General features: G+C 48.0%; 1 protein-coding gene across 1 annotated transcript in view; it reads right to left on the bottom strand.

The window, feature by feature from the left end:
- Nucleotides 1-21632, bottom strand: part of COL5A1 (collagen type V alpha 1 chain) — a 181551-nt gene that overhangs the window by 72862 nt on the left and 87057 nt on the right. The window contains 7 exon segments of the mRNA XM_050907940.1: nucleotides 3340-3402; nucleotides 3669-3710; nucleotides 7856-7912; nucleotides 8221-8373; nucleotides 12679-12927; nucleotides 13061-13207; nucleotides 14986-15117. Of these exon segments, the coding sequence (XP_050763897.1) occupies nucleotides 3340-3402; nucleotides 3669-3710; nucleotides 7856-7912; nucleotides 8221-8373; nucleotides 12679-12927; nucleotides 13061-13207; nucleotides 14986-15117 (843 nt within the window).

Below are 21632 nucleotides of genomic sequence, written 5' to 3'. Positions count from 1 at the left end.
CCTGGGGACCAACAAGGCAACAAAAAGCCTTAATTAAAAAAACCAAAACAACCAACCCAGGGCCCAGGTTGGGGTCATTGCCACAAGAATGCCCCAACACCTGGATAATCTCCTCAAGTACACCTTAAATCCAGCAGACACTTCCCAGTGCAGGCCAGCAATGATTTTATTTCTCTCAGTGGTTGTATTTTGCAACATGCTTGTCATCAGGCTGGGAGGTGAATAATGAAGGTTTGGAGCCAGCTGGTTGCTTTGTCCTGTGTCCCAGCTTTCCTGCCCGCTGGGAACGCAACCCCTCCTGCCCGCGCCCCCGGGGAAGGCAGCCAGGCCCCGAGGGCTCCCAAATCCACCCTGATGGGATGGTAATTTGGAAGAGGACCGAACTGCAGAGGGGCAGTTTCCCATCTCTTGCTTATTGCTGACGAGCAGGTGGGATGGAGAACCACCTCGATGGGTGGGAGAGGAATGACGGCAAGGGCAGCACTAGGGAAGGACAATAGCTCAAGGGTACATAGGACAGAAAAGGGAACACAGCTGGATTTTTAAAAGCTGAGGGGAGAAGGGAGGGGTAAACACTAGCTTAAAAAAAGGCCTCTGCAAGTTAAGGCACAGTGGCTTAGCCTCCACTTAACCCGTGCAGCAAGCCAGGCCAGGAAGGACTTAGGGAAAAATATTCAGCCTTTCTGTCCAATTGGTGTTTTCGTATTTTGGCACATCCCTTCCTGCGCCCTGGTGTATAACCGTGCTTGGTCACTTCCCGAGGTGCCTCAGCTGGTATTGCCGTGCCTGCAGCCAGGCCAGGAGTAAGAAAAAATGAAAACCAGAGGGTTTGATGCACGCCTGATGGCGACCGCAGAGGAAGCCACAGCAAACCTCTGGCATTCCTCCAGCACGAAAAACAAGGCTAAAGGCGAGATCCTTGGTAGCGCAGAGATCTTGTTCTGATCTGCAGTGGAGTGAATTCTCCCTCCTGTTCTTTCTGGGTCTTAGGTTACTCAATTAAGAAAAAAAAAAAAAAAAAAAAGACAAGCAAGGCCACAACACAAATCCTTAACAGCAGTTGCAGCAATTAGCTGTGCTAAGACACACATCAGAACAGCGCAACACCCCTTATCTATCCAGACCTTCCCATTTGAACCTTGTCATTGGCTTTTCCCACCTTGTTCGGACAGAATGCAACCAAAATCTGCCAGAAAAGTAGGAAGCCCTACAAACGCAGAGAGCCTGGGTCACCCCAGCTTATCCTTCCCAGGCACCCAGGAGGCAAACGGGATGCAGTTCCTCATCTGGAAACCAACTGTTGGATGGGTGGAGGATGCTGCAGTACACATGAGCCTGCCACGGGTAGCAGGCTGCCTTATCCGCCAGAAAAACGTGCTCAGAACTTCAGTGATCAGCTTAGGGAAGCATTTGCTAATAAGCACTCCCTCAAAAAGCTGTTTTGCATTTGCTGGGTGACAGCACTGGCACCAGTGGGATGTTGTGTGTTTGGGCGCATCTCCTGTGATCTGTGTCGCTGCTGCTCTCCTCCCTCCTGCGCTTTTTCCAGGAGAAACTCAGGAAAAACAGACCTCCAACCAAACCTGCCTTTGGAAACCCACCTGTAGGCACATTTTTTGCTAACAAGACAGCCGGGATGCCTCAGGCCACAACAAGCCATGGGTGGAGGCTGGCATTAGGGCTGCTGGGAGCCCCGTTCCCCAGATGAAACGGCAGTACACTAGAAGCTATTTTGAAAGCATATTTGACTGCGCTCAACATCAAGATGCGCCAAGGCACCAAAACTGTGTCATGCTCCAAGCTCCATTTGTTTTGCTCACGCAAACCTGCTGAAATTGATGAATTTACTCATGCGAGATGACTGCTGCTGGTACACGTCCCCCTGTGCTGCTGCTGCACCAGCCGGCAGCCCCATGCGCCGCTCCGCTGGGCTGCATCGAGACAGGAACCGCTCTTCTCCTGCCAGCACAGCCCTGATTTTGGTGCTCTATCATCCAAAGCAGTATTGTTCAAGGGCACTATACGCACTCCTCTAGTTTCAGACCCAAACCGAGCTGCTCTGGCAGCCGAGGCTGATCCCACCTCAGCCTCTGTGCAAAGCCAGAGCCCGTCTGTGCTATGGTGAATCTCCCACTAGATGTCAGCCCAAAATTCCTGCTGGGTGCAGGGCCGGGAGCAGCATGCAGCCTGGTCCCCGTCTGCACAGGCAGCAGCACACGGGTACCTGCTTGCCTGACTGCCTCTGCCGGGGAGAGGGAATAGGCTTGAACTGTGGGTGAACAAAAGCAAGTGAGGAGTGTATTGGTACGAGGGTCATTTCAGAGACTCAGCTCCGGGAGCGAGGAGAGTGGGTTTTAATTTTCAGCATTGCCAAACACACGGATTGCTGCTCGAATGGTGCTTGTGCACTACTTACTGACCTGAGGCTCGAGTTCAGCAGCTCCCAAAACACAGGTCATTCCTGATCCCAGGTGAGGACTCAGCAATAACAAATAAATATGCAATTCTGACCAAAGTGTGGCACTAAACTATGGGATCTGGGGTCACAGTCCACAAAAATGCTTGGGAGCAGCTGCCGTCGATGAAACACCCCGAAGCTGGAGGCTTCTGCAGGCAGCAGTTTACAAAGCAGTGGCTGCTAGGGACACAACTGATTTAAAGTAACATCAAAACCAAACACGCAAAATCTAAGTTACTGCATTGCTAAAGCACAGAAATCAGTCTCTAGTGCTCACTGGTCCAGACTAATAATCCACCTACAGAAAAGGCGAGGTGCTGCACAAGAGCCACCTTCCCACCGGGAGCAGTCTGGGGCACAAAAGGAACATAAGGAAAGACCCGCAGCAGGGGTGCTGGCGTGACCCTGGGACCATCCTGGACCCAACCAAAGCCAAACCCTCCGCCAGGACTCATGACACCAGCTGGAATGAGGACGCAGAATTGTGGCTGAACTTCTTTTTACTGTGCTAATAGCTATTTTGTGTGTTTGCTCATCCTGTTTTCCCAGTGCCACAGCCCAGCTCCTGCACTGGAAGGAGCAGCCACATGCCAAAGGGTGCAGACAGAGAGCAGAGGGTTTGTCAGCCTTACTCTTGGTTTTAACACGGAGAAAACTGCTTAATACATTTGACTGGTGTGGCTGTTCCCCAACCCTTTGCCCCTGGATGCAAAGGTCTGCCCTGTACCCTACCATAAGCTCCTTTTGGGGCTGACTCAGAGGAGATTGCTATTACAGGATGAGCAGTATTTTAGAGCTCCAGTGACACACCACAGTCCCACTTTGCACACACAAAATGACCCTAGGCTTCAGACAAAGAGGAGAAAAACATGGATACTCACTCTCTCCCCAGGGTCACCCATTAAGCCCACAGGTCCAGTTGGTCCTGGAGGTCCTGGAAGGCCCTAGCACAGAAGAGAGAAAAAAAATAAGCCACTAAAGGAAAATGTGTTATTATTTGTAACATATCCGTACAATGAACAGGAAAAGAATTAGAGCTTTCTGTTTATTTTTGCACCAGAAAATCGACCCCAAAGCGCTCTGTACATATGCATGGCATATGGAAGCAATAGAGCCCGGGAACAGCTGTGTGCTGAGCCCGCCACGTGCATCCAGCACCCCGGAGCCATGCACATCCTTCGGTGCAAGGTGTAGACAAAGTGCCACTTACTGCTGGGCCTTCAGGACCAGGTGGGCCTTCCACCAGCATACCCTAAGCAAGAGGAAGAAAAAAAGTGATTAGCAAGGCACATCCTCAAAGTCACTTTGACTACAGGGCTGGAAAGCCCAATGCTTTATCTGTTCTTAAATATTTCAGGTCTTGCTGCTAGGTCTAGGCATCCCAGACCTGAAGGGTTTCCACTCTCTGGACAACATCTCCTGTGTCCCCAGTGCCAGAGGCACAAAAGGCACTGCCCATTGAAAAGCCAAATACTGTCTATTTGAATCACGAGGGCTCAGCAAAACAGCCCTTTCCCCCAGCACCAAGCCCACCCTCGCCTTCCTCACCACGACCCTTCTCCCTTCGCTCACGGCCAGGCACAGGGCAAACCCTGGGGCACGTCCAGCCTTGATGGTGCTGGAGCAGAAGAGCTCTTCTTCAGGAAGAAGCTGTTTCTAGACCCAAGCAGCTTAAAAAAAGTTAATCATCAAGTTGCAAGGTTTTTTTCTTAAATTACTTCCCCAGCAGACTGCATGCTGTGATTTACTCTGTGTACCGAGGAAATCACTGTGTGGGCAAAATGGTAGAATAATGTTATTCCATTCCTTTTAATCTAAATATTTTGTCATAACTTTAAATCAGGTCTATCATGTACTCAGTAGAATTGAGCTTTTTTTATTCCCCCCCCCCCCCCCCCCCCCCCCCCCCCCCCCCCCCCCCCCCCCCCCCCCCCCCCCCCCCCCCCCCCCCATAGGTATGTAAGAGGCAGGACAGAAACCTCCCAATAAACCTGCCAAATGCTTTCCAGAAGGCATCAGGACAATCTGTTGGGAAAAGCCCCACAGCAAGCACAGCATTTTATCTCTAGACCAGTGACTGTGCCCCCAGCAGCACCCAGGCCAAGCCAAAGCAGTCCCAGCACTTTCGAGCTCATCTGTAGCAAATAGGGACATTTCTCCTATGGGGTGAAATCAGCCTGTAAAAATCTGTAGATGAGCAGTCAGCTCATATGGGAGAAGCCCAGAGGAAGCAAGTGCAGGGACTGGTCTCAGGTCACCCTTGGCTGGTCTCCTGGGCTCAGGCTTCAGTGCTAAAAGCCTCAGCTGACCCCATGGCAACCACTACAGCAGACAGGGCTGAGCTGAACAGATCTGAAATGTCTAGAGGGAAATCCAGGCATTCCTGCCCCAAAAGCCACAGTCCCTAAGCCCAGAGGAGCAAAAAAATAGGGTAAAACATGCTGCCATGAGCCATCCCTGCTTCCATTAGTGGAATGCATGTTTCTGCACCACTAATGCATGGCCAGCACTATTTTCTGTCTTTCCCAGTGTCCATACTTCTCATCACCACCTCATTTAAAATCTGGCTTCCGCTTCATTTGGATGTGTTAGGGGAAAATTTCTGCTGCTGTCATCACAGAAGTGCCTGTGCAGTCGCTCTTCACCAATAAAGAATTCAGGTCATGGACTTCGCCCCGTGCCCATTTTGACAGCAGTTTCACTGTCTGCTACAGAGACACTGCTCTCTTTTGGGTGGGAATTAGGCAGGAATCCTACACGACATTCCTCCAACTTGCACTAAGTATGAGCTATTTGCTGTCGGAGGCTACCAAGAATAGGTGAGCTATGCTGATGGAGAAGGTGTCCCCCAGGACATCCACTAAGCACTGGCTCCTTTTCAGACACATGATGAAGACATTGGAAACCCCAGAGGTCCCAGCAAACCTTTCCCCACATGGACACCCCAAGGTCCATCCCTGTTGAGACCAACGATGGCACATTTTGGTGTGGCAGGCTCCAAAACAGAAACTAAGAATTGTCTCTGGGCTTGTGCAGAAAGCCACAGCCCACACAGGTCTCCCCAGGACGTTCTTGGGCTGCTGGGTGCCAGCGTTACCATGGTCTGAGCACGCACAGCACTGAGGCTCTGCTTCCCATGGCCAGCTGCAGAGCCTCGGGACGCTCCTCCGCATGGGGGGGAAGAGCCTGGGCTAATTAGCCAAATTCGCAATGCAAACATCCTTGGCATCTTCCCATATTTTTCTGTCGGTTTATGTTGAGCTCTAGCTTTAGGGGCATCTGGAGATTCTCCTCGGCAAGAGACCTCCGCTGTTTATATGACCGCTCATCAACAGGAACGATGGAAACGTGGGAGGGTTTTGGGACCGGGACCAGCACCAGTGGGGGGGATGCCACCAAGGGCTATCACCTTGGGGATAGCAAGCAAACCATGGATTTGGGACTGTCCCAGGGGAAAACAGGGGGTTGCTTCCACTCAATCAACACCCAGGTGCTACCCACAAGTGAAGCTAATATCACAGAAACAGCCCAAAAGCTAGCTGCAACACACAGAGGTGCCATGCAAAGGCTGATCAAACCCTCCCCGAAGACAGCTGCAAGCACCAGGGTCCCCCCTCGAAGGACAGGGGGCTTTGAGGAGGCGAAGGCAACCTGGTACCTCCAGAGAGCTGGGATGCGGGGGTGTCCCAGCCATCCCTGGCAGCATCCCTCCTCACCCCGCGCCTGTGCTGCCCCGCTGCCTCCAGCGAGTGTCAGCACAGAGCAAGGATTGAAGGACAGGCGGTTTGAACGAAGAGAGAAAATCCAGCAGAATCCAACTTCTGCGTTTGGTTTTTATTCCCCTTCTGCTGCAGCTCCCATCAAAGGGAAAAAAAAAAAAAGAGCTAAAGAGAGCAGCAAATCTGAATTTCTCTCTGCTGAAGAGGAACCGCACAGAGAGGGAAAAGGCGGCATTTGGTCTTGTTTACTTTCTGGCAAAAGCTATACATGCTCCAGTGTTTTGAAATAGTGAAGGCGGCCAAATTCTTTCTGGATGATTAAACTTAACTATTTTGTTCGCTTTGTAGCATTTCAGATTGGTTCTGGACACGGCAGGCTGGGTTTCTGCCATCATCTTTGTGGGGTTCGGCTGTCGTCCCCCCCCTTCCCACACCTCCGATAAGCAAATCACTCGCTCCTCCTTTTGTTTGCGGAGAGCGAGACCCAGAAAGGAAGAGAAGGAAGGAAAGGTAGGAAATGCTTTTATAAGGCACTCATTCAGGCTTTTCAACCCCCATTGCTGCACCCCAGCTTCTCCCTGGCTCTCTCCCGCTATCCGCAAAAGTGTCAGGCAAAGAAGGAAAGGGAGAAAGAATTAAAAGAATGGCCTCCAAGCGATGGGAAGTGCTGCTGCAACACTGGGCACTGCACTGGCCCTCTACCAAGCAAAATTAGGTTAATTGAGTTGCTGGTGTGCAGCAAGCATGTGCTCAGCCCTTCGAGGACGAGGCTCAGGGGAGGTGGCTGCAAGGACCCAAAGCCCCATTTCCAGCCCAGGGAGAAGCAGGCACGGGGGTACTTCAGCATCCTGACACAAAACGAGGGACAGAGACGTGGCCATCAACCAACAGCCACTTGCTCTGCTCAACGGGCACCTCCGAGCAAACACCAGCCGTCCCCACCACGAGGGCAGCTGGGGAGCAGCTCCATCCTCGCCTAAGGGGGTGCTCAGTTGGGCACCCACAATTTTTGCAGACTGCAAAGGGCAGAGGCAGTTTATAACCATTCTTTAGAAAGAAAAACAATCTCAGAAACAGGCCAGGGCAGAATCGTAAAGAAAGAGAGCACTGGGTTCCACTCCTGGGACGACACAGTGTTTCTCTGAAAGTGGAAAGCTGGGAGGACCCTGGAGCAGGCACAGCAGCAAACCTCTCCTCTCCTGCAGCTGTCTGCAGGGAGAACGCTTTTATTTCCACAGAGATGAAACCATTAGTTGCACAATTAAAGCCGGCCCTAAGCTGCAAGTTCAGGTCAGGATATGACATGGCCACCGGCTGTGGGCACTTCGGGGAGCGGGTTCGCTGCCAAGCCGGGGCACTTCAAAATCTCTGGAGAGGTGAGACATGCCTTCCGCCTAATGCTTCAGTTCCAAAAGGCCTAGGCTTTCTTTTGGTAAATGAGAGATTTCATGGGCAATTTTTGTACTTCCTTCATAATTTAGGTTGCTTCTTGAAGTTTAAAAAAAAATAGTTACACTATTTTATATTAAAAGTTTTTAAATGAACCAAGTAATTCTTCCATGGGAAATTTTCCTCCCAGCTGTACCACTGAGAGCACCAAGCCATACCGAACATACCCCTGGTACCTTTTTTCCTTGGGGGAATAAAAAACCACACCAAAAAACGAGATGGTCCTTACCGGCTCAATAATCGCAGGCTCCCCCTTCTGTCCTTTCTCGCCCCGTGGGCCACCAATCTGTAGCACACAAGGGAAACACAAAGCCAGACAGTCAAAGAGGACATCGCCTGCGTCAGCATCACCACTCCGAGCAGGAACTGGAGATCCTGGGACAACTTCTGCAACCAGAGGACTGCTGATGTTCGTGCAGAAAAGAAACGGGGCGCCTCCTCCTTGCCTTGTGCAAAACACATGCATGGCAGGTGGATGAATCCAAGCGAGATGCTCGCACGGGTTTTTTGTGTTGCTAATCTCTATGCTACAAGTTACGGGAAGAAAAACATTTTGAACTAGGCTTACCCTCAATGGAAAATTAACTCTCTTACCCCTTCGTAGACGGTGTCCTGGTTAGCAGGCATGCCGGGGCCAATATCAGGAGAGACTGTTCTGTCGTAATAGTTATCATAATAATTCCCATCATATTCTTTTATTGTTTCTTCAGTGAAATCTTTATCCAGATCCTCTCCTCCTTGAGCAGCCTGGAAGCAAAACAGCAGCAACATGTCAGGCCGCAAATCTCTCTAGGCTGCACATGCTGGAAATATAAGGGGCAGAGTAGTTTTTGCAAAGTGAGGAAGCTTTATAATAATAGTTGCAAATAAAAAGCACAAGAAAAGTTAAATTCTGGAGTGTTAAGGTCTCCAGTGACCTCCAAGGGTCTTCTCCAATGGCAGGCAAGAAGGATGGGAGGATCTTTATGTCAAAGTGTACACCCTGGCTTTCCCCGGGATTTCTCTGTCGACTCCCAAAATAACACTGCAAGTGTAAAAGTTTGAGCAAGGAAAACAAAACACAGCACAAAGCAACAGCTCACATCAGGAGGATCCCGCAAACGCTAAAGGGCTAAAGAAACAGGGAATGGGAGTTTCAAACTCCAAGCCCTACTCATCTCAGCCTCAATATTGGCGACACAGGATTATTAAGCATAAAGCACCACACACCCAAGTCCCGTATTTAAAATGCACATCAAAAACGTAATGTGTCATTATCAGTAGCTGATTACAGGAGGAAATGTGGAAAAATCCAAGTTTGCTTCTACAAAAACCTCCTGTTTGTGTAGTCTGGGATCCAAGTTGCAATTGTGCTCGTCTAAAGAGCAGAAGCAGAAATTTTTACAAGTCAGATGCATTAATCCCTGAATCCTTTCCGAATCCTTACGGCAACAGATGTTATGGACCACAAGCAAGGACATCTAGACAAGTATCAGAATTTCCTTGCTTCTCTCCATACCCCTGTGCTTTCTGCAGCCTGGCAGGCAACTGTCTCTTGGCATCCTTTACTCTGAGCAGCACTATAAAGGAGAACATGTGCTGGTGACTTTTTTTGTTGTTTCTTTCCCATCCACGTAATGATCAAAATGGTCCATAAATTGAATTATTTCTAATGCTTCCCAGAGAAATTATCTCCTCACTACTATGAATTCAAAATCACTTACATGCCACCACCACTTCCAGACCTTGCTTCTGTGCCAGAACTGCTCAGAACCCATAAGCATGAGCAGCTGTATCTAAATTGAAGAGGTTTTAAAGTAAGAGTAGGCCTAGTGCTAAGGCAATCATTGCTCTGCCACCCCATCTTTTACCTCTGCAAATACCAACTGGTCTTTGCAGAATTTATAGTTTGGCAATTACTCAATAAGAAAACTTGGAAAAGTTTGCCTTATTTTTCCTTTGTACCGTTCAAATGGATCTAGCGCCATCACACATGTCTTTTATCCTGTTTGAAATCTTTTATCTAGGTTTGCACTTTGAAAACTTAAAGTCTGTTTATCTCGCCATAAAGCTTTCGGGGATAACATAGCAAGATTTTTTCAAATTACATTTCTTGAAATGAATGTCAAAAATGTCTGGTTTGATACTTTGATTAAGGTCCTCAAGTCAATTTGCATGGAAAGATACAATATTTTGAATAACTGGGCAGAGAAGGAAGAAAGTGTTCCATGCTGAGATTTGCAGGTGCTTTGGAGAAAAACCAAAACAAAAGCCTAAAAATAATCTCCTTAACAATGCTGTTAGACAACCTGAATCAGAAAACAGTCCACAAAGAAAAGAGGAGGTCCAGAAAAATCAGTGTGCAAAAAACTGCAATAACAGCTTCATTTAAATCACCTTTTAGTCTTCCCTTTAGAGAAAGCAATGCAGATATGAAGCCCTGGTATATGCATCTGGACAAGTAAAGCAAACTGCCTGATGAATAGCAGGCAATGAACAAAATATATCTGTCCCCAGCTCCTCTTGTTCATGGGAGTATTGCTGCCTACTAAATCTCAGAATTGCTTCACTGGCATTTATCACAGAGTTATTAGCCATAACGAAACCCAAGCCCGGGAGAGTTCAGTGACTACGCCTGCTTCCAAAACCTCTCGCACAGGCTCCACAAAGTTTCACTTGTGTAAAACTAAATCCATTTTTAATTCCCATTGTAGGAATTAGTCTTCCCAAAACACAGACAGGTGTACTTCAACAGTGAACAGACATGTCCCCATCTTGAAACAGGTCTGTGAAGGGATGCTAAAAATGACCATTCTGCACCAGACCAACATCATCCCGTTTGATCCCACGACCCAGAGCGAGCAGTGCCAGGGCTGGCACCGCCGGCAGCTCGGGGGACGCCCGGTGTTCCCAGCCCACCTCTGCCCCGCCGCACGCTTGCATCCCTGTGCAACAGCACGGGGGCTCCGGCTGCAGGCAGAAACCTGGGACTACTTGAAATTATGCCATGCTCACTCGTGACCATGAGCACTATTTTGTTTCCCAAACTAGCCAAAAAACCTGTGAGGTTTTTTTTTTTTTTTAAGAGCAAATAAACTTCTCTAACCACTTTAGCAGGCTGTATCTCCCGCTGAAACCCCGTTTCTAATAACAGATATTGGGCAGGCAATTACACGCACAAGATCCTGATCCTCGCTTCCACATTGCTCATAAAGCAGCTTGGTCTGCTGCTGGATTAAAGGATTCGATTTCCCCAGGAGTTCATGGCTGCAGGCAAGGCCCTTAGGTCCCACTCTGAGGTGTAAACCTGAAATCCATATCCTCTTGGGTATTTGTCCCTCCAGCCGGCACTTTTTGGGAGTCTTCCCTACATCATGCTGCATTACCCTTCACCTCAGTGCACAGGAATCTCCTTCAGCCAGGCAAGTTGTGTCCTCTTCTCTGCTCATCAGCTAAAAGATTCACTGGAGCAACCTCCCACCCCAGGAGCAGTCCTACAACCCTGCCCATCTAAACGCTGTCTCTTTTGGAGCTGCTGGAGGTGGAGAGTTTGCACTCTCTCCCCGTGAGATGCTTTGCTGGGAGCAGGCTGAGCTTTCACATAGGAAAGCTTCACCATGTGTTTCCCTACCTGAACTTCCCTCCTCTTCTATTTCCTTTTCCTAAACAAGTGGCCCTTGAGCCTCTTATTTCCTCTTCCCATTTTTTTTTTTTTTTTTTAAGGTCACGCTATCCAATTTTTAATTCCTCTCTATTAGAAAGTTCAAGCTTGGCCAAAGATTTCTGGCTGCTTGTCAGGAAACAGAAAAGTTTCCCATCCATGGGTTCCCTCAGGTTGGCGCTCGCTTCCTCGAGACGCTGGAGCCTTTTCTGTTTCTCTCTCTGTGTATCATTTTGGGCTGCTCAACCTCCTCCTCCACTACGTTTTTTTTCATCCCCAGTTGGCTGTACTCAATCACTGCCACGCCACCAGCCCTCGGGGCGGCTGGCTCCCCTCCTGCCTCGCTCCAGCTGCTCAGCTCTTTGCTTGGACACTTTCCCCGACACCTTTTCATTCAAGCTTCCAGGTCCAACTCCAAACATATGTTGGCCAACTTTTGCTGTCTCTTTTGCCACCCTCCAGTGCCTCCCAGAAAGCCTTGAGTTCTGACACTCCCATAACTAAGTAATTCTTCTCCATTGGAGGAGGAACCACAAAACTCTGCCAAGTCCCATCCTACCTCCCAGGAAATGTTATCCCACTATCGACTCCCCTTGCTGATACTCCCGGATAACAAAGAATTTGCCTTGTCTAGCATAGCTATTTCCTTGCATAGTAAGCTATACAGCACGCAGCCGCACAACAATTTATCTCAGTCTCATCTAAGGATGAGACCAACATTCATCTATTTGAGCACCAATGTAAAAGGCAAGAACTGGGCAAGTCTTAAGGATAGAAGAGTCTCAAGTGCAACATATTTCAGTTGAAGGATATTAAAGTGTGGGTAACTAAAAATGTAATCGCTCCAACAGAAACATCAGCTGTAGGATCTGGACTGATCTCATCTTTGAGCAGATCTGTGCACAAAACAGAGGGGCTCTCTCTGGGTGAATGCAGTAGTTTGAAATCAAGGGTTTGTGCCAGCGTTGAAATGTTTTTCTAAAAGTTACAATCTGAAAAATGTAAAGATGCTATTCAGTGGGAATGACAAAATGAAAAATATTGATGTTCTCCATCAAATCAACCTTTTAAGGATTTATATTAATAGCTTTGAAGTAAAGTGTTTTTACTTAGATTTTAACACCAACCCTCATTTTTCTGTCAGATGAGCACTTTGCACAGAGAAATGCAGATGTCAATATGAACAGATTTTTCCAGGGGAATAATCCTTAACCAAATTCTAGATATCTGTGTTCCACACCCTGAAATATCTGGAGTGAAAATATTTTACAAGAAGCTTCCTCTTCCAACAGCTGCCCAAACCACATACAGATTTACCATATGGATGATCACATCTCCTTTGCTCTCAGGGCTATGAAATACCAGAATTAATAAAAAACAAAGTGAAAGGAAAAGACATTCATTAAAATTACATCAGTCTCATTGTAGGTGATGACGGTACTCGTAGGGAGTTCAGCTTCCACGGCATTTTCAGTGAGTCCACCCTGGGGGTCTACTTCTTCATTGTAGTTGACATCTTCATAGGGGAGAGGCGTGAAGTACTCTTCGTTAATGGTTTCATAGTTGTACTCATCCACGAGAGGGTCATCCACTGTAGCATCCTCTTTCGTCTGCTTGCCAGGGTCCCCTCCATCAGGTGATGGCGTGGGGGCAGGATAGTCCTATTGCAGAAATAAAATGCCAGAATCAGAGAAACAAAAAGAAAAAAAAAAAAATTCTGCATCGTCCTCCACCTCCCCTTCCATAAAGGTGCCATTTATCAACCGCATCTTTGCCAGGACCCCACGTCGGTACCTGCTTGGTTTCAGGTCTCTCTCCAGCAGCCACTTCGGGAGTGCCGGGTTTGGTGGTGGGTGCTTCTGGCTTTACAGCTTCGTCAACATCTTCATAGTAGGGGTACTCATAGTAGTAGGTGTCACCTTCTCCCTCTCCATCAGTGTACTGCAAAGAGAAAATGAGAAGCAGAAAATAGGCTGGCAGCACCCAAGCACATTCCTGCCAGCTCTTTTAGACATTATTTCATGTCAACGGGGCCATGCCGTGATGCAGATCCATGCAGTGAAATCTTTCCCTTCCTCTTGTTCATCAGCTTCTGTGAAACCTTCACCAAGAGCCTGGCTTTGGGCTGCTTTGGCAACGGCTGTGATTTGAGGAGGTTCCCAATCATCTCTCGGTCCTGTGGCACGTTCTCCCTTATCAGAGAAGATGCACCTACCCTGCAGTGATTCAGTCACCCACGATAACACAATAAAAAAAGGAAAACCATATTTTTTTTTTTTAACCTCAAATTGTTGAGGCCTCCCAAGTCACACATCTGACATATTCAGAGAGGGGAAGGAAACACTTGAATCACGCAGCCGCTCTGAGAAGCGGGGATGCTATTTTCACTCATCCAACTGCACTAATAGCATCCGTGTGACTTGCCATCCACCCACGGCCTGCAGGCAGAAGGGCTTCGAAAACAAGATATTTTCAGCATTTTCCACAAGGCGTCAGTCATTCTTCAAAATGAAATACAAACAAAACATTTGGTTACAGCCAGGCATGGCAAATTTCTTCGCCAGTCCATCGCTCTCGCTGGCAGACACCAGCGCGTGGAAGAGTTATTCTTACATGGAGCAACACAGCCCTAATACAAGCCAGCCCTTGTTGAACTGCTGGCTCCAAAAGAAGAGTTTTATTTTCCAACTACCACATAGTTTGACCATACCGAAGTCTATTTTATTTTACTTATTGTTTCTCCAGAAGTGCTGGCAGAGCAGTTACGGCACTTCCCTGGGGCTGGGTGGCTGTGCCTCGCCTGCAAGCGTCACTCTGCTCCCCAAAGCCCTGCTAGGCTCAGGTTTTTAATTCAGTCCCAAAGCTAAGCTGGAGGAGGCTGACAGCATTACAGCTTCGTGGGGATTCAGCAGGAGCCCACAGATCTGAGACCAGCTGAAAGCAAGAGAGTCCACGGACCAGCAAATCAGACCAAGAGAGCAGCCAAGATTCTGAGAAGTGGCTGAGGATGCCAGACACTTCAACTGCTGTGAGCTGAGCCTGAGACCTCTTGAAAATGTGTAAAATTCAGGTGATGCTCTTCTGGAAATCAGCCACACCCAGACATTTCTAATTGAGCAGTAGAAATAAAAAGGTATCCTGTATCAGTCTTTTTTTCTTTCTTTTTTTAAAGAAAAGATCTGAGGCTAACTCTTTGTAGAAAAAAAATATTGAGTACTGCAGCTTATACAGATGAGCTGGGAGCATTTCTGCCAAACTGAAATCCAAATGTCAAATACAAGGGCAAAAACGTTTCCTCTTTCTTTAATACCTGTTGTTCCAAAGAATATTGAAAAAAAGAACTGCTTAATCTTTTCACAAGTTCAACAGTAAAATTTGAAATTTAGAAACAAGTGCCTGTTTTGGACAGGATTTGACCTGCCAGGGAAGGTCAGTATTTCACACTCGGCTCAGGCTGTCCGTCCTGCAAGTTTTTGAGCCCCAAGCAAATATTCATTTTGGTCTCTGGAAATGGGAGGAGTGCAGAAAGGAAGGGAAAGTCCCCAGGGCAAGAGCCAAGACCAGAACCGGCAAATCCTGACAACAACCTCTGCCTCAGCCTTTACAGATGGGTTGCAGGGAAGGCAAACAGGAGGAAGAAGCCGAGTGCGTTTGCAACCGCAATATGGAACTGGATGCTGCTGCCCCAAAAGCATCCCCAAACCCCGCAAGAGACTTACGTATTCATCCTGGTTGGGGTCCTGGGACTGCGGGGAGTCGGGAATGGCAGTGTCGCAGTCGGGGCTATAGTGTTCACAGTAATCGTGCGCTGCTCGGGGGTCCGCCACGATCAGGAGCTGCTGGATGTCACCCTGCGGGGAAGCAAAGACAGAGCGTCAGGGGGAACGGATGGTGCAACGTGGAGCCACCAGCCCAAGACTGCAGTCAAGGGGATAAACACCACCAAGAAAAGCAAAGCAAAACACTTGGCAGGACCACCTCCCCGACACGGGCAGGTTGCCCGAGATCAGCCAGGCGAAAACCCTCCATGTCCAGGGCTGGGTCCAACAGCCGCTTATCTTGGGCTGCTCCGTGAGGTGTGAAGCCACTGTACTTCACACCCAGTCCCAAATGCACCTTTCCAAAAGATAACCACATCTGCAGAGAGGTCACCTCCACACCTACAACACAACAGCATTGACAGCCTCGGGCAAGGCAGGTGCAGTAAAAATAACAGAAAAAGGCTCTATACGCTCCAAATCAGCAGTGTCCTGTGGACAATAAAAAAACTCCTTTCCTGCCCAGTCCTGTGCAGCTCTGCCGGGCTACGGAGTTGCCCTGCCCAGCCCAAAAAGCTGTTTATTGGCCTCAAAACATCTCTGCTTCTCTCACCCCATCAGTTGGTCTCATAAAAGACATCAACCCCCCCCCAATCTTGCCTCACCTCACTCAATTTTCCACCCACAACAGTGTGGCAGACTTGGAGATTAGAGATGCATCTGATAATCAGAAAAAGAGAGAAGAGGGAGGGGGTTTGCAGTGGCTTATTGAAAACCGGGTGTAGAGCAAGCTCATTAGGCACTGAGGCTGCTTAACAGACCACTCACTATATAGCAAACGAAGCACGACACAGCCACAGCCCAAAGGTCAGAGCAGAAATCGCTCTTTAGTTTCCTAAAGAACCACCATACTGCTTAACCGTAACACCAAAACCCAGTTTATTCAGGAGACAGTTACACAAGACAAGACTTTACTGCTTGGATTATAAGAGCTGATACTTTAAGGGGGGGGGAATCTTATTTAATAATAGAAAAACATGGCTAAGGCATCAGGGGAAGAAGGAGCATTACAGCAAAACTGGGAGGATGACTTGGGCACATAATAGGAACCAGAAGCTCTGAATGGAGCCTGGCCAGACCAGCGAACAGCCCCATGGAAAACCAAAGGATATTTTTGAAATTATGGACCAAATCTGCCTTTGTGCGCGCAAGCTGCACATGGGTGCAGCGGGTGCCACTGGGTCCACGGGGAGCTCAGCCTCCCACGAACACACACCATCAACTTCACCAAAAAAGAAAAAAAAAAAAAAAGGGCTGTTTACATTTTTGGCAGAGATCCACCAGGAAAGAAGGTTGCAAGGACCATGCAGACGTGGCCACGTCCTGCCCAGCTCCGAGGGGCAGGGGCAGCTTACGGCTGCCTGGGGTTTCTCTCCTCGATATCCAGGTTATCGCATCCATCTCTCCAGCAGCTCACCGTAACGTCTGGGCACCTCTCAGATGCTACACAAGTTACTTTAAAATTGAGCATTGGCTTAAGCTTATTAGTCATTGTTTCCTATGAATAACCTTTACAAAACTAACAGAAATGTCTGCAAAGTGGTTTTCAATTTGCTATTTTAAGAAAGAGAAATAGTCTTTCCGTCCCTTTTTTTTTCTTTAATAAATCCGTAGAGCAGTTCTGTCATTACTGTTCTGGCTTTTTCTTTTTCACTGTAACTACCAAAGTGAGGACACAGTATTGGGAAAACAGAAAATGCCAAGTTTTTGTCTCATAGAACATTTCCCACTTCCAGCCAGCTCTGGCCACCACCTGACAACATGACCTGTATGGGGAACTCAGCCATGGTGTGACCAAGGGGACATCGCCCAGCCCTGAGCAGAGACTTGAAGGAGCTGGGAGGTGTTATGGGGGTTACTCACACCCTATATTATCATCCCTGTCTTCAAAGGCAGTTCAGAGCAACAAAACAGGCTGCCCCTTTGGAGCTCCCTCCAGTGGAGGATGCCCAACCCGGCCAAGGCAATTTGCTTAAAGTTGATGAAGGAAGACCCTTCCAGCTGCTATTTCTGCACACTGGACCTCAACCACCCCTGCCCTTCACTGACACCTGAGTTAAGCCATTTATGCCCTTCTCTCACTTAGGTGGTTAAAGCTCCCCAGTTTCCATAGGGTTATGGGGAGTGTCTCATACTGTTGGGATAAGCTGAAATAAAACAGCCACAAAACCAGACTTAGTACTTGTCTCCGAGAGGCAAGGAAGGAAGGCTGAAAGCTTCTTCTTCCTGATAAGGCAGGATTTACAGCTCAAGGAGAGCTGATAGTCTGCATCCTATAAGTGATCAGGACTATAACTGTGTTTCCTCGAGGAACAGATAAAGCAAAGAAAGGCATGTTGGCTAAACACAGTGCAAAAGGTTAAGCAGAAGAGAATTTGCTAAGGCTGAGTTTGATTTTAGTCTCAGCTGATTGCAGCTCCTAAGCTACACATGGGGAGAAATTCTGACTTGATCCCACCCTGCTTCCCTGCAGCACAACAGGAGCCAAGCATCCTCTGGGTCTGATGGCTCAAGGCATTGGCAGCGCCTTTGAGGATGTGGAAAGACATCACCTGCAAGTCCCAGGAGCCACAGGCTCAAGTCTTGGGGCCACAGCAGAAACCCCCACCTCACTCAACGCACCAAAGGACAGTGTTGGCCCGGCAGTTGCTGCTGAGTGAGCAGGGGAGGATGAACAAGGGAAGCTTCCTGCTAGTTCTGGGTCAAGAACCTGAGAAAAATCAGTGCGTAACTGAATAAATTTGGTATACGAAGGGCGCCAGGAAAAAGCACGAGCCGCATCAGACAGCTCCTTCAGAGCTCACCACGCTTCATAGGCATCATTCAACATGACTACTATTTTCTTGTTTCCTTTTCAAACCAAATCAATCACCCTGCCCAGCCAAGTTCATCCTTTTCTTCTTGTTCCAGCAGCAGCGTGCAAGCATGCAAAATCAGAAAGAAAACCAATGCACCCGATTTTGGAGGAACGAGAACCCCAGGGAGCATCTGAGCTCAAGTACACTGACATGGGCTGAGCAGCTCAGTGGTAGGGGAAGAAGGAGCGCTCACAGGGTTGCTAGACCATTCATCTTTGTTTCATTAACAGCAAGTGCACAGCACTGGTGGATACCCCATGTTAACACTTGTAAAAAACAGACAGGAGTAAAACCTTGTTAGCAAGATTCCCAGTCAACTGACCTCATCCCTCAGTGCAAAACAATAAAATGGGCTAATTTAGCCTGTAATAAAAAGCCCCACTATCTGAACTTCACAAAAGATGCACAAAGCTCTGCTGTCAAGAGCCCCATTTCTTTGATTTAAAAAGCCGACTTTAAATAGAGCAAGCCGTGCTGGGAGGTTCGCGAGCCTTTTGTGTCCTCTCAAGTGTGTTGCCGCTAATAAATTTCACGAAGAGATAGCTGCCCCCAGCCCCGCCGCGGGCTGACAAAGGCAGCAGCCAGCTCCTCTCCCTTTCCTCACTCAAGTGTCCATTTGTTTCACTGTTATGGTTACACAAAACACCCAAGCCTCTCTCCTTCCTATGTCAGCATCTGCTTTTTTCAGCAAGAGCAGCGATAACGAAGATACCATTAATTTCCGCACACGCAACAGCTATGGATTTTCCATGAAGCCTTTGTAAGAGAGAAAACTTACAATTACACTAAGAGAGTGGTTTAAAGACTTTACCAGCCAAGTCATTTAGGTTTTTAAGACTTATTTTCAAGCAAAGAGGTATCTAAGTCAGGGAGCAAGTCAGTAACGCACTGGTGTTGCTTTGAAGGAGAGGTGACCAGCACAGTGTCCTCCAGCCCCAGCCACCCACGCAGACGGTGGGGTGAAGTCCTCTTTTGGCATGTGAACAGGTTGGGCACCTCTGGGCACACAGGGCTCAAGAAAGTGCTCCAGTAACTGGGGTACTACTTAGCATGCAGAGGCAAGGCACAGGTGCACTTCCTTGGTTTGACAAAAAATTTGAAGTGAAATTAAAAAAAAGGTCAATTTTTGCCTGAAAATAACCGATATTTCATCCATCAGAAGAGCTAGTTTTTAAAAAGGGGAATAAATCACATTTTGACCTTTATTCCTAGAGCTTCCCATGAAGAGGAAGAGGCAGGACAGCACATTTATGAAAACGATTGTGAATTGCGAGGCTTTTCTTTGCTCCACCAAACAGATGTAAGTGCTAACTGTCAGGACCAGTAAGAATCTGTGTGACATTTATGGTAAAGCCATTTATGCCTGATGACTCATTTGCTTTATGGATTAAGTTCCATCAAGCCAGTTGAATTAAACTCCCCAGCCAGCTCCCAGACAAGACTGGAAAAGCTCTTCTGGAGCATTTTTTAACACTTATTCTATACGTGTGCAAAAATGTCACATCACTTCCAATGACATCAACTGCAGTAACTTGGAGAAATCGCTGTGGTTCAACAAAACAAACAGCTGGCGAGGATAATCGGACTGACTTCATCTGGCATTGGCAGCAGTTCCATAAATACTGGGATTCTTCGGGGCTCTCACTGCAACACACCAATAATTAACTGGACTGTTGTTTTAGTCCATTACCCCAGAAGTCTTAGAGACTCTTAACATCCGTAAGAATAAATACTGCTTGATGTGCTTTTTTAAACTCCTACATTTAAATTGGATAACCACAGGCCCAGGATGTACAATTGTAACACACACAAAAAAATCTTAAAAATTATTGGAAGCAATTGGGATGTTGCTGAGCTCTATTATGACTAACTCACTGGTCCATAAGGCAAACCCAGTCGGGTGGCTTAAGAGTAGCAGAAGTTCAATGCAGCTCTATGATGAAGTGAAAGCTTAGAGATCCCAGCCACCAATGAGCTTCCAAAAAACCTAATCCCTGTCTCGGAGACAGCCTGCCAGCCCTCAGATGTTCCATTTGATAAAACCTGTCATCAGCACTCGCCCATGGACAGAGGCTCTCTGCTAAGGACACAGCCGCTGCCCTGCTCCAGGGCTCCGAGCAGCTCCTTGTCTGCACAGGTTGGAGTAAGAGTGGTGGTATCGGAGAAGTCAGTGAAGAAGGGAAGCAAGGGGTGACCCAGAGCTCACCATGCCCCCAGCTCTGCCAGTGTAGCGAGACCCCAAGTCAGAGGTACAACCACCACTCAGAGCATCAGTGCATCCTTTGTTGTACTGGCGTCATCCCAGAGTCCCTCATTTAAACACAACTACTCCAGAAAAGCAGCCAAACTGCAGCAATGGGGTCAGATGAAGCCTCGTCACCTCCACCAGCCCCCGTAACCTGTGTCCTGAACCCCTCTCACTGGCCAGCCATGGACAGGAGCAAGCTCACCAGACAGAGCAACCGGTACCTAAAGGGCATCCTTCAGGCTTCCAAAAATTTTGGATTACAAAATGGGAAGGCAATAGTTGAAGGTCTGGCTCAAAAAAAAAAAAAAAAAAAAAAAAAAAAAAAAGGCTTGACTCACACACAGTCATGAGTCAGCTACAAATACTTGGTGGTTTGGCTAAATCCAACCCGGATGTTTGCTTCCCCATCCGGCGCAGAGGGGCTGCAGGAATGGACAGGGCAGCTTTGCTGCGAGACCTCTGCTATTTCCCCTCTCAGGCTCCAGTCGGGAGCCAGAATGGCTCCCTCTGGCTTTTGGCACTCAGATAGGAGCCTCTTCTGAGCCCTCTTTAGACAAAAACAGGTTTAAGCAGCCAGAAAAGGGATACAAGTTTCACTAGAACCAAATATGGCTTCAAGGAAAAACCTCTCAAGAGCTGATAATAGTTTCTCTTTCTCACTGCATCTCTATCTGGGAGAGCAGGTACCCTAAGAAACCCTGCTCTCACAACACATCAGCCTAGTCTGCATCCCCACCCCAAAGCTAAGCTGTTAGCATTTCTGATATTAAACTTACAGAACACAAACTACAGTAATTATTTGGACAACCCACATGCCTCTTCCCCTGACCACAGCAACAAGAAGAAAATAAGCCCTTTGGCTCAAAGGTAGTTAACCTCCCCAGTAATTTTCAACCTTCACATTTTATAATCCCAGGGAGGAACCCAATTTCCTATCAGACAAGGATCCATTAACTTGCTGTTAGCCCTGGCTGCTGGCTTTAGAAGGAGCGGGGCAGGGAAGCAAAGTCCTCTTCTCTATACCTCTTCCCCTTCCCTGAACTCTGCTACCCTCTGCTCCAAGCTGTCCTCAACACCCAGCCCTGCTCCGATGGATGGAAACACAGTCAGGCAATGCCACGTCATGCTTCCTCCATCCACAACTGCTGGATCCTCGGGTCAGCCGCTCCATGGCTGTTTCTAAGAAAAAAGGCTTTTCGGAGCAAGGGGCCATATTTCACACACGCTTGCAGACACCACAGCACGCTGTAGGTCTGTCGGCATAATATTGCCATACAAATTATGAGCAGTTTAGCAAGGACTCCTTACTGGAAGGGAAGGACAAGCGGTTCTAAGAGGAGAACAAAAGCCAGATGGCTTTGCTAATTCTGGAAAGCTGTCCTGAAGAAGCTGTCACTCTGCCAATACCTAAATACCAGTCAAGGACTCGAGTCATTAGCAGA

The sequence above is a fragment of the Gymnogyps californianus genome, chromosome 18 (assembly GCF_018139145.2).
Source record: "Gymnogyps californianus isolate 813 chromosome 18, ASM1813914v2, whole genome shotgun sequence".
In the NCBI taxonomy this organism is placed as follows: Eukaryota; Metazoa; Chordata; class Aves; order Accipitriformes; family Cathartidae; genus Gymnogyps; species Gymnogyps californianus.
The sequence above is the reverse complement of the archived record's forward strand: the minus strand, read 5'-3'. Positions and strand labels throughout refer to the sequence as shown.